This window comes from Macadamia integrifolia, chromosome 1 (assembly GCF_013358625.1).
Source record: "Macadamia integrifolia cultivar HAES 741 chromosome 1, SCU_Mint_v3, whole genome shotgun sequence".
Taxonomy (NCBI): Eukaryota; Viridiplantae; Streptophyta; class Magnoliopsida; order Proteales; family Proteaceae; genus Macadamia; species Macadamia integrifolia.
The window spans coordinates 7659476-7672033 of record NC_056557.1 but is presented as its reverse complement, the minus strand read 5'-3'; the positions used below and the strand labels follow the sequence as shown (position 1 = coordinate 7672033).

Here is a 12558-nt window from a genome sequence, read left to right as displayed (position 1 = left end):
TATTAAAAAAAAAAAAGCAAGTAAAAATTATGGTTATGAAGTAAAAAAATAAGAGTCAAAATTTAAGACCATCCAAAATAAATAAGCATAACTGAATATAAAGCATCATCAGCCAAGTGAGTACGTAAAATCAGTTGGGAGTTGGGACATGTTAAGGATGGCGACAAGTGGTCTTTCACCTTTGTAGATATGGATTTGCGAGGTGTCCAGCTACGTTGAATTGATTCTATTAAATGCCTCCAGTTGTGAGGTGCCAAGTTAGTTAGGCGTTAAATTCTTCACCTATATTTGTCTGTCTTATTAAATGCCTCAAATCAAGTCTTATTCAAAGTCTTATTTTAATCTCAAAAAGAGAGAAAAAAAATACTGCCAGGCTTTGTATCGTTCTTGCGTCTATATCTCTCCTATCTTATCAAATGAGATATTTATTTTCATTATGAAAAAAGAGAGATAAAGATAGGAGACACTGGATAATTCCATTTTTATTTTTATTTATTCTTTGAGAAATGTGGTAATATATAATGTGACCTTGTAATTAGGTTTTTATATCATCATAAACTCTCACCTTCCAGAGCATCCCTCGTTGATCTAATCAATTAGTACTCTTATCAAAAAATTAAAAAATTTCAATCAATTAGTATTCAACCGAATCAAAATCAAATATGAAACCGAATAAAAATCAAAACAAAAGTTTAATTACGCTCTTATACGTAACTTGAACTGAACCGTTAGACACCCTATTATGTTATTAGAAAGTTTTCCCCTCTTTTTTATTTTAAAATATTTTCCATCGACAACAAGATGCTGTCACATAACCAATAAACCAACGCACCTTCCTCCACAATTATAGCTTTGATTATTAGCACTAGATCGACTTCACTCCGCAGTCCTTACTTTTCCATTTTTCAATGTCGTCTAGTTGGTCCATTCTTTTCATGTTTTTATGATCCGGGCCAGCTAGCAAAGGGGGGGTATTTCCCTCTAATTGATGTGACCTTCCACACAATTTCATCCTTAGAATTCCACTAAGAAGGATGAGATCCGATATTATAAATGTGACTTCCAGAATTTGAACCGGAGCGTCGGATACAATTTTCTTGGTCTCTTCTTCTTAGTTTCATTCATTCTTTCGCTGCTAGTCCATCATCATTATCAACAATGGTTGATGCTCTTGTTTCCAGTGTCATGCAACAATTGGGCACCATCATCCAGAAGGAGGTCGAACAAGAGGTCCGATTGGTCGTCGGTGTGAAAAAAGAAGTCAAAAAGCTGTCCCATACTTTCACCAAAATCCAGGCTGTGCTCAAGGATGCTGAAGAGAGGCAAATCAAGGACAATTCAGTGCGGCTTTGGCTACAAGATCTGAAAGACGTAGCCTATGACATTGATGATGTGTTGGATGAGTGGAGCACTGAAATTCTCAAATCTCAAATAGAAGGTGTTAGCAGCATCAGTCTGACTAAGAAGGTATGCCCCCCTAGCAACTTGTTTTCTCCTTGCTGCTTTAGTTTCAAGAAAATTGGTCTGCGCCATGACATTGGTCATAGGATAAAAGAGATAAATGAAAGGGTAGATGAAATTGCAACTCGGAAAGATAATTTTCATTTTATTGAAACTACTATTTCTAGAAATGAAATCATCAAATATGATGAGCCAAGCGGAAGGAATCTAGAAAGTAGCTCCATCGTTGATGTCTCGGAAGTATTTGGTCGTGATGAGGATAAAAATTTCATAATAAGCAAGTTGGTAAGCGAGGGCAGTAGTACTCAACAAGAAATGGTTTCTGATGATCAAGAAGTCTCCAAAATAATAATCTCTATCGCTGGCATGGCCGGTATGGGCAAAACAACACTTGCCCAATTGGTCTTCAATGATGATAGGGTGAAAAACCATTTCAACAAGAGAATGTGGGTACATGTGTCTAAACCTTTTGATAAAATGAAGGTTGCCATGCGTATTATTGAAGAAATCGGCGGTGGTGGTGGGAACATTAATGCCTCCCAAGGTGGTCATCATGATATTGCATGGGAATCTGTGCATCGTCAACTGACTAGTTCTGTTGAAGGAAAGCATTTCTTACTAGTGTTGGACGATGTGTGGAATGAGGATCATAGTTTGTGGTATCCATTGTGGCTTTCTCTCAAACGTGGTTCTCTAGGAAGTAGAATTATTGTAACAACTCGCAATGAGAATGTTGCATCCATGATGGGTACCACATATATACATAAATTAGGAGAAATGTCCGATGAAGGTTGTTGGGCAGCGTTGAGATATTATGCCTTTCTTGGAAGGAAAAAGGAAGAGTCTAAACAATTGAAAGAAATTGGCATGAAACTTGCTAACAAGTGTAAGGGATTGCCTCTTTCGGCAAAGACTTTGGGAAGTCTTTTGCATTTGAAAAAGTCAAAACAAGATTGGCAATATATATTGGAAAGTGATGTATGGAAGCAACCAATCTTGCCGGCTCTGTTACTAAGCTATAACGATTTGCCCTCTCATTTGAAACAATGCTTTGCATATTGTTCAATCACACCGAGAGATTATTGCTTTGAAAAATTATCTACAGTCAGAGAATGGATCGCACAAGGCTTTCTTGGTGATAGCCTGGCAACAGGCTGTGGGGATTTGTTTAAAGTAGGTGATGAGTGCTTTAATAGTTTGGTCATACGCTCATTTTTTCAAAAAAACATTAACTATTCGAAGGGTATCATAGAATATTATGGAATGCATGATCTTGTCCACAATTTTGCAAACTCCCTTGTAGAAAATGAATGCTTTACTTTTACAACTAAGGATACTATTGCTCAGGAATCCAACTTTAGTAGAGCTCGTCATTTATCTCCATTAACAGAAGAGATAAGCATGATTCCTTCTTCCCTTTATAAGATGAAGAATTTGCGCACTCTTATAATCTATGGGAAAATTCCTATAGTTTCTTTTGAGTTATTTGGTCACTTAACATGTCTGAGGACACTACATTTGGGTGAGACTTACCTTGAAGAGCTTCCAAATGAGATAGAGAAGTTGATCCATCTAAGGTACCTTAACTTGTGTGTTGCAAGGTTTAGAGAACTACCTAAATCAGTGACTAATTTGTACAATTTGAGTGTATTATGCCTTGGTGGATGCACGAATCTTTGTAAACTGCCTGAAGGGATTGGGGGATTGGTCAATTTGATGGATCTTGATCTGACAGAATGTTGCCAACTAAGCTACTTACCAGAAGGGATTGGAAGATTAAGCAGAATGCGTCGCTTGTCAGACTTCATTATTGGTGGGATGGAAAGCGGAGGTTGCAAGATTGGAGAATTGAAATATCTCAACTTCCTTAAAGATTCTCTACGCATAATAGGTTTGGGGAGAGTGGAAAACGGAGATGAAGCTAAGCTGGCATTCTTGAAGAATAAGCAACACCTTCGTGCTTTGTATTTCTATTTTAATCAATATACGGGTGTCTCAATAGTTGACGAGGAGGGCGATGATGAAGCACTTGACAACCAAGAAAAAGAAGAAGCAGAAGCAAAAGCAAAAGAAAAAGCTGGTGTTTCACAGGTTGATGACGGAGGGGATATATTATCAAGGAGGATGGAAGACGTGCTGGGAAGTCTCGAACCACATCGAAACCTTGAGAAACTAACAATAAATGACTATCTTGGTGTTGCATTCCCTAATTGGATGTGTAGTCATGCAGACTTCGTGATTTTCTCCAATCTAGTTTTCTTGCAACTCTATAACTGCAGGAATTGTAAGCGATTGCCTCCAACTCTAGGTAAACTACCATTCCTTGAAATCCTTGTAATAGGTGGAATGGATAAGGTGAAACTCATGGGTGTTGAGTTTTTTGGAATCAATCATGGTGTTACAAAAAGTGACTCTGGAGTTGATGCAATATTCCCGAAGTTGAAAGTATTTCAGTTGTCGGAAATGCTGGATTTGGAGGAGTGGAATGTGAGGATACGAGAAGAAGAAGGGAAAGGGTTCGTCTTTATGCCATGTCTCCAGTATCTTGTTCTTGCTGTATTGCCCAAGCTAAGTTCGTTTCTCCAACACCTTACCCAGGTTACATCCCTGAGAAAATTGTTCATATGGGAGTGTCCAAAGTTGAATTCGATGTCATCATCTCTATCCTCCCATCTTCCTGTTCTACACGTTGAGGAGTTGATTTTAAAAATGAACGCAGGTTCATTTTCAAAGTCATTAGTATCAAACAACCACATGTTCCTCCCTAAGCTCAAGTTGTTGCGTGTAAGACAATCACCTTACTCGTCGTTACATCAAGGCTTAGGGCAACTCACAACACTTGAGATTCTAGATATCCGAACCTGTTCTAAGATCAAGTCAATACCTGAGGAGGAGTTGGAGCATCTCACCGCACTCCGAGAGTTGAGGATCATGAGGTGCCCTTCCTTGAGACAACGTTGCCGAAAGGAGGAAGGGGAAGATTGGAGAAAGATATCGCACATCCCAAACATCTTCTTCGATGACGAGAAGATCAAATGAGGAGACATTTCCACAATAAGAGGCCATGGAGGAAAGGTGATTTCTTTGATTTGTTGTTTGATTGGATCTTTCTTTATTTCTTCCTTTCTCTATTCATTTTGTTTATGATTGATTGCTTGTGTACAGTTAGTTATTTGAGGTTCAAGAAACCAGAGAGCCTTGAATGTTCAATACCTAATTTTGGACGGAAACGAACCCAACCTACTCCTAGTTAGGATTTCAGGTTGAGCAGGTCAGTCTACTATAAAAATATCAGTTTGCTTCTTTATTTTGAATTCTCGAGTTGCCTGGTTCCTATTTCTGGAGATTTTGAATTGCAATCTGTATGTTGCAGTAATCTTGCGTTCAACACTGGCAGATCGAGGAGTCTGAGAATGTCAGAAAAATTCTATGTTCTTGAGCTCAAGAGAGATTTTCGCCCGCCTTTGTTGCAGAGCATCAATGTCAATTGCCACACATAGGGCCTTCTCCATGCTGGTGTGTTGACTCGATCTAGTGGAGGAGCAAGGATGATTTGGCAGAGGAAATAGCTCATTTTCCACATGAATCATTAAATTGTGGCTGATCAACCCACATTAACCAAAGGTATTTTCTTTGCATGTAGACACCAATGGCTATCAACTGGTTGTGGCATTTCTGGAGGATGCTTTCTTGGTAGAAATAAAAAGAATTTTATTATCTTTCCAGACATTTGTTTGTTACCTAGTAGCATTTTGAAAGGTGGAGCAATTGAACATTTTCCCATTCCCTTCTTTGAGGAAATTGTCATTAGCTTAGCTTGTGTATCAGAATCAACTAACAGTTGTTGTATTGTGTTCATAACGGGTAATTCTATGAGTTGCTGCTTCATGTTTCTTTTCTATTGACACTTGGCAATGCTTCTGAGGCAGGTTGCTTACAAGTGTTCCTGGATTCGTAGGTTTTTTGGGGGTAGATAGAACTTAAATTTCAAATGATTAACTATATGTGGTGGATTAACAATTTACTTTACTATTTCATCCTTGTATTAGAGGACAAAGTAATACAGAATAACTCTGTTTCATGTTTCCTTCCCTTTTTTGTGAACTCCAGTGTGATAAAAAAAAGAAACCCCATTCAGATACAAAGCTGTTAAGCTGGATTTGAATCATTCAATCTTTGGATTGATATATATTTTCTTAAAAACTTATTTATATCCCTGACCAATATCTAAAAGTTTGGAGAACTAGTACAATGTAATTTTAAGTAAACAAAATCATGCAGGAACGCTTTCTGATGCTTACTGATGTTCTTTCTCATATAGAAGTAATGTCTTTCCTTATAACTGAGATGTGTGTCGGTACAATTGTCCTATATAATTTGTAATCTGTCCATGATCTTACAATAAAATCAGGTCTATGTAACTACATAAAAAAATTAGCCTATGTTGGCTCACTTGTAACAATAAAACTCTAGTTATAGGGTTTGATCTAATTTAATTTTCAAATTGTGAATTTTAAGCTTGTAATAATTTTTTTTTAGATTTATTTTTTGATCTATTGGTTGTGGTTAATTAGGGATTTGACGCTCAGGATACTAGAGAACTTGAATGCTTGATACCTAATGCTTGAGCTGGTGTAGGATGGAAACAAACACGGCCTGCCTCTGTCACCACCAGTTCACCACCAAGGTCGAGCCACATCTCTAATTTGAAATTTACACTTTTTTTTTTTTCTTTTGTGTGTGTATTAGAACATTCCCTTGTATTAGAACATTCCCTTGACCATAATCAATATCTCTATGTTCCATGATGAACTCCTTAGAGCATGGAAGAGCATCCAATCCAATGATGTGTGTTCTTGGCAGACTCTGCGCTGTTAAGAAGCTGAAGTTAGAGGTTTGTTTTATAAGGGTAAATCAACCGATCAATCTTCTTGCTGCCTATTTGCTGCATCTCTTCATTTTTTTGTATAACCTTATCTATAAATGATCCATCTTTGCTCCTACCAGTTTTGAGATACTGGCCAAATGCGAGAGAGACTTCCTACTGCATTCAACGATCTGGAGATCCAGAGACTCAGATTTACAAAACCAATCCAAGTGAGATCTCAATGGCATGTCTTGTAAGAAGATCCCATAATTTACAGAAATTCCAGATCAATGTGAGATACTGAGTATTAACTCTTTTTTACATTCTATTGTCCTTATAAATGTTCATTTTTACATAATCTATTTTCTAGGTCTCATTGATTTCTATCGTTTTGTTCTACAGCATCTATTACCAAGCCGTTTTTGGATTTCCTCAATCTCAAGGCCCTCAATTTCGGTGATGAAAGCAAGATTGATTTGAAACTGTGAAATGTGAAATTTCAATTCATCAAGCTGATACTTGACAATTCACCAGACCTTGAAGATATTGACAATGCAACAAGTAAAGGGTATATTGCTATTTCAAGGAGCCTCAGCAGCCAAAATCGTTTATATGCCTCTGTCAAAATTCAAGGTTTGATAAATCTTCATACATCTTTCTGGAACATGGTTGAGTTTCTGTGTTATTTTCCATTTTACCATATGGTCATGATCGATTTCTTTGGTGGGAAACCACTTGCAGACTGCTCATATTTGTTGCATTCATAGTTGATTCCATTCAAGCTATAGATTCACATTTCATAATTCATAGTATGAATAGTGAATTTAGGTGCTTGATTAATATTGAATTCATCATTTTTTACCTGGATTCTTCAAGGTTGGGTGGCAATTATCCAATTTCACAAGGATGGCTTGCCATATTCATACACTTCAGCGGCAAGATACATATTAACAAGCTTTCAAGACTCTTCTTTAATCAGGTTCATTTGTCTGTTAAGATTAGGTTTCTTCTGCAATCATCGAGTGGGATTTGATTCTGATCTTCTGTTTCAGCATCTTCATCATCACATGAATCCACATCAATATCGGCGAAACTGGCAAGTGGCTGAGGAAACCCAATCATCACTTCTGCGCCTTCCCATCTTCAACTGAAGCAGAACACAGATGTTGGAGGAGGCCGACGAGGTCCAATCATGGCTCTATCATCCTCTCGAAGCTGGGCATTATTCGGGAATCGACATTTCAATCAGTGGAGTCAGGTTTCTCACCACCAAAAGCAGCCTCATCTTCTGTTAGCTCTGGCGACGATTCCTTAAGCTAGAACTTGCTTACATTTTTACACTAGCTAGAAACTGGGTCTTGACTCTGACTGCATAGAAGCACATCATATACTTTTCGAATAAGTTCAATGAAAACAACCCTTGAATGATTTGCCAACATGCCTATCATGGATCTATCTCCTCAAAAATCATAATCAAATCCTTTCTTAATGGCAACTACTGAATTCCATCAGACAATGGTGAATAAGTCATTATCAACCTACCAGAAGCAACAGAGCTTGAGAACATAATATCTTCCAGAATGAAGTCAAGTTTGATAGCTAGGTTCCCTAACTAGGAGACTTCCAAGTACAAGAAGTCAAGAATAGCCACCTGAAAGGAGGAGAATGAGCAATGCTACTGCAATCCCACTCAGAGATGGAAAACATTCTCCTTGCAAAGGGGACAAATAATTGTTAAACTAGCATATCAGTGAAGAACTTTCTAAACTATAAAAATAAGACATGCAACCATTACTTTCAAGCTATTTTCATCTTAATGGAATTACAATCTCTGAATCCTTCCTTTAAAACAACAATGTAATCTAATAAGCCCTCCAAAAATTTCAGTGCCAACTGATCATGTCGTAGAAAAGCGAGGCTATACATAATCCCCTTTCCTGACCCCAATCACCTTGGCCCCCCTTCCCCTTCCCCTTCCCTTCCACCTGTCTAACCTAAGAATGACACAAAGAAATGTAGGATTCTAGAAGCCACTCAATTAGGTGGTTCACCCATCTATGAACCACTCAGGTGGTTCCCTTAAACATAATTCAGTAGGAGGCATTTTAGCCATATCAGGTAAAACCTTCAAAGCAAGTTGGTAAGCCACTTGGGTTGACATTCTATCATGAAATATTTGAGCCCAAGTAAATTCAGAAAGAAGATCAGTAATCATTGTAAGAATCTTTTCCAGGCTTGGAAAATTTTGCCTTTCTCCAGTATTAATAGCATTAACTATCTCCTTTGCATTAGAAACCAAACCAATGTGTTGAATACCTTTCCCAAGAGCAAACTGCAGCCCACGAAGAATGGCTTTTGCTTCTCTGCTTCAATGCTATCTCCTGCATCTAGTAACTTCCCTTCAATAGCAAAAAAGTGACCCTTAAGTTCTGTGATATATCCCCCATAAGCATTGTTGTTTGGATTGGCCAAATGCCAGAGACTTCCTACTGCATTCTACGATCTAAAGATCCCAGTGAGATCTCGATGTCATGTCTTGTAAGAAGCTCCCATAATTTACAGCAATTCCAGATCATTCTATTGTCCTTTTAAATGTTCATTTTTACATAATCTAGTTTCTAGGTCTCATTGATTTCTATCGTTCTGTTCTGCAGCTTCTATTGCCAAGCCTTTTCTGGATTTCCTCAATCTCAAGTCCCTCAACTTTGGTGATGAAGGCGAGATTGATAGAAACTGTGAAATGTGAGATTTCAATCCGTCAAGCTGATACTTGACAATTAACCAGATCTTGAAGATATGACAATGCATCAAGTAAAGGGTATATTGCTATTTTAGGTGCTTGGTTAGTATTGAATTCATCAGCAATGTACTTCATTTTTTACCTGGATTCTTCAAGGTTGGGTGGCAATCATCCAATGTCACAAGGTTGGCTTGCCATATTCATACACTTCATCAGCGGAATACACATTGACAAGCTTTCAGGATTCTTTCTTTAATCCGATTCATTTGTCTGTTAGGATTAGGTTTCTTCTGCAATCATCGAGTGGGATTTGGTTCTGATCTTCTGTTTCGGCATCTTCATCATTACTTGAATCCACATCGATATCGGCAAAACTGGCAAGTAGCTGAGGAGACCCATCATCACCTCTGCACCTTTCCCATCTTCATCCGTAGCAGAACACAGATGTTGGAGGAGGCCGATGAGGTCCAATCATGACTTTATCATCCTCTCGAAACTGGGTATTATTCAGAAATCGACATTTCAATCAGTGGAGTCAGGTTTCTGACCATCAAAAGCAGCCTCATCCTCTGTTACCTCTGGCACATAGCTCATGCTTCCCATCAATGGTTCTAATCATGAATGTATCCAAAAACAGAACTCCTTAAGCTAGAACTTGCTTACAGATTTAAAATAGCTAGAAACTGGGTCTGGACTCTGACTGCATAGAAGCACGTCATATACTTTTGGAATAAGTTCAATGAAAACAACCCTTGAATGATTTGCCAACATACCTATCATGGATCTATCTCCTCAAAAATCATAATCAAATCCTTTCTGAATGGAAACTACTGAAATCCATCAAACAATGGTGAATAAGTCATTATCAACTTACCAGAAGCAACAAAGCTGGAGAACATAATATCCTCCAGAATGAAATCAAGTTTGATAGCTAGGTTCCCTAACTAGGAGACTTCCAAGTACAATAAGTCAAGAATAGCCACCTGAAAGGAGACTGAGCAATGCTACTGCAATCCCACTCAGAGATGGAAAACATTCTCCTTGCAAAGAGGACAAATAATTGTTAAACTAGCATATCAGTGAAGAACTTTCTGAACTATAAAATAAGACATGCTACCATTACTTTCAAGCTATTTTCATCTTAATGGAATTACAATCTCTGAATCCTTCCTTTAAAATAACAATGTAATCTAATAAGCCCTCCAAAAATTTCAGTGCCAACAGATCATGTGGTAAAAAAGCAAGGCTATACATAATCCCCTTTACACCTTGGCCCCCCTTCCCTTTCCCTTCTACCTGTCTATCCTAAGAATGACACAAACAAATGTAGGATTCTAGAAGCCACTCAATTAGGTGGTTCACCCATCTATGAACCACTCAGGTGGTTCCCTTAAACATAATTCAGTAGGAGGCCTTTTAGCCATATTAGGTAAAACATTCAAAGCAAGTTGGTAAGCCACTTGGGTTGACATTCTATCATGAAATATTTGAGCCCAAGTAAATTCAGAAAGAAGATCAGTAATCATTGTAAGAATCTTTTCCAGGCTTGGAAAATTTTGCCTTTCTCCAGTATTAATAGCATTATCTATCTCCTTTGCATTAGAAACCAAACCAATGTGTTGAATACCTTGCCCAAGAGCAAACTGCAGCCCACGAAGAATGGCTTTTGCTTCTGCTTCAATGCTATCTCCTGCAACTAGTACCTTCCCTTCAATAGCAAAAAAGTGACCCTTAAGTTCTGTGATATATCCCCCATAAGCATTGTTGTTTGGATTGGCAAAAAGAGCGAAAACGCGCACTACATAGGTTGGCGGGTCAGTGCATGCTAGCTCCTGTGAACGAGTAACTCCAGCAATTTGATCAAATTAAAACTTTTCTGCATCAATTTATAATAAAGCCATTAGTGAGAGGAGAGATTAGATTGTAGTTTTTCTGACCTCGACCTCGACCTCTGGTATTAATTGTCACCATCTTCTTGAGTAGTCGATCCAATAACACTTACTAATGTTTCATCACAAACCTAGAAAGCTTGATGCACTGAACTCAATAAACAGCTCTAAAAATTGGGATTACTCTTAAGAAAAGTAGAAGGAAAAAAAAAACAGATTAAGAAACTAACTCACCAATTAAAATTCTTATAAAAGCATAAAATAAAAATTACCCATTAATGGATCAAAAGGGTAGGAGAGAGTAGCAGAGAAGATCAGAAATAGTAATTGATTCAGTGATTTGGTTGATGGGTCCGTCCTCGATCAGTTTCCCTTTCAAATTTATAGGATTGAGGAAAGAATGGTAGATTTGGAAGCTTAGAGTTTCCCAGTAAGAGTGAAAGAGATTTTGTTGAGTTTACTAGTCTCCCTTTCAATTTGATAGGATCGAGGAAAGCGTATATTAGGAAGCTAAATAATGAGAATATTTTATACTAGAAAATAATTAAACTCCAAGAACCAATGAAAAAATAATTCTCCTAGGAGGTAAGGAATGGGGTTTTCCCCTTCCATTTTGTCCTTTTTGGGAAACTTGGAATCGTCCAATGACGATCATCAATCCAGACAACTTGTGAATACAGAATCTTTGCAACAGATTTGTTTTTTCCGCAATGCATTTCTTATGTTTGATAAAGTGATGCAAAGTAAAGGGAGTTGAGAGCCGTCTCTTACCTCGTTCCTTCTATTTCTTATAATAGCCATTATCAGAGATCTTCTAAGTTGAAGATTATTGGATTGAAAGCTTTGATACAGAGCAACGGCAGAGGGAGTTTGTAACCTACTAAGGAGTGTTCTGCTAGGCCTGCAGTTACGGTCCCCAACCGTTTGATTGAATGTCGTGGTGAATTCATGGACATTGATAGTGAATAATAAGTATGGTAAGCCACATAAAGCTACTAATGGACTACTATTTCAATACTTTTTGCCAAGTTTTGCTTCTCTTTTGTCCTCAAATCGTGAAACCTGGGGTTCCAATGAATAAAGTGAACAAACAGATAGCTTGGTAAAACCAACTTCGTATATGATGACTCGCTATGGTTAGAAACCAAGCATGCATTCAAGGAACTTGATTCGTCGAGCATACAAATATAGATATTATTTTTCCTAAACCCTTTAAGAATTAGATTATCATTTACATCTTTAATGCAATAATGAGAGACATTAAATTCTACTTTGTATCCAATGCTACATAACTGACTTACACTTAGGAGGTTATAATTCAGATTTTTTACAAAGTAAACATTTGAGATTGAAATACCTAGAAGTCTTATTTTTCCAATACCAGCAATTTTTCCTTTGTTGTCGTCTTCGAAGGAGACCCATCATCCTTCATAGTCCCGTAAGCTTGAGAATAGATTCTTCTTGGATGTCATGTGTTTGGAGCATCCACTGTCGATTACCCATTCAGCTTCCACCTTATTCTTCAAGCAAACCTATAACAGAAATTTAATCGTACATTGGTCCCCATAATCTTATGGGTCCATCATTGTTAGTGTCAAACT

At 37.7% G+C, this 12558-nt stretch overlaps 1 protein-coding gene and 1 long non-coding RNA gene across 6 annotated transcripts; one reads left to right on the top strand and one right to left on the bottom strand.

Moving 5' to 3' along the window:
- Nucleotides 1-1080: 1080 nt before the first annotated feature.
- Nucleotides 1081-7764, top strand: LOC122078604 (disease resistance protein RGA2-like). 5 transcript variants are annotated; one of them, XM_042644681.1, is made up of 9 exons: nt 1081-4536; nt 4627-4732; nt 4835-5085; nt 6036-6148; nt 6282-6370; nt 6469-6620; nt 6731-6961; nt 7205-7307; nt 7381-7764. In XM_042644681.1, the coding sequence occupies exon 1, from the start codon at nt 1159-1161 to the stop codon at nt 4498-4500; it is 3342 nt and encodes a 1113-aa protein (XP_042500615.1). In that variant the 5' UTR covers nt 1081-1158; the 3' UTR covers nt 4501-4536; nt 4627-4732; nt 4835-5085; nt 6036-6148; nt 6282-6370; nt 6469-6620; nt 6731-6961; nt 7205-7307; nt 7381-7764. The 5 variants fall into 5 exon arrangements, with proteins under 5 accessions (XP_042500615.1, XP_042500631.1, XP_042500606.1 ...); XM_042644697.1 differs by lacking the exon at nt 7205-7307; XM_042644672.1 differs by having other exon boundaries at nt 7205-7764.
- Nucleotides 7765-10182: 2418 nt separating this feature from the next.
- Nucleotides 10183-11840, bottom strand: LOC122078650. Its single transcript, XR_006140142.1, has 2 exons — nt 11006-11840; nt 10183-10900 (listed from the first exon to the last, which is right to left on the bottom strand). It is a non-coding gene; the product is annotated as an uncharacterized LOC122078650 (long non-coding RNA).
- Nucleotides 11841-12558: the final 718 nt, after the last annotated feature.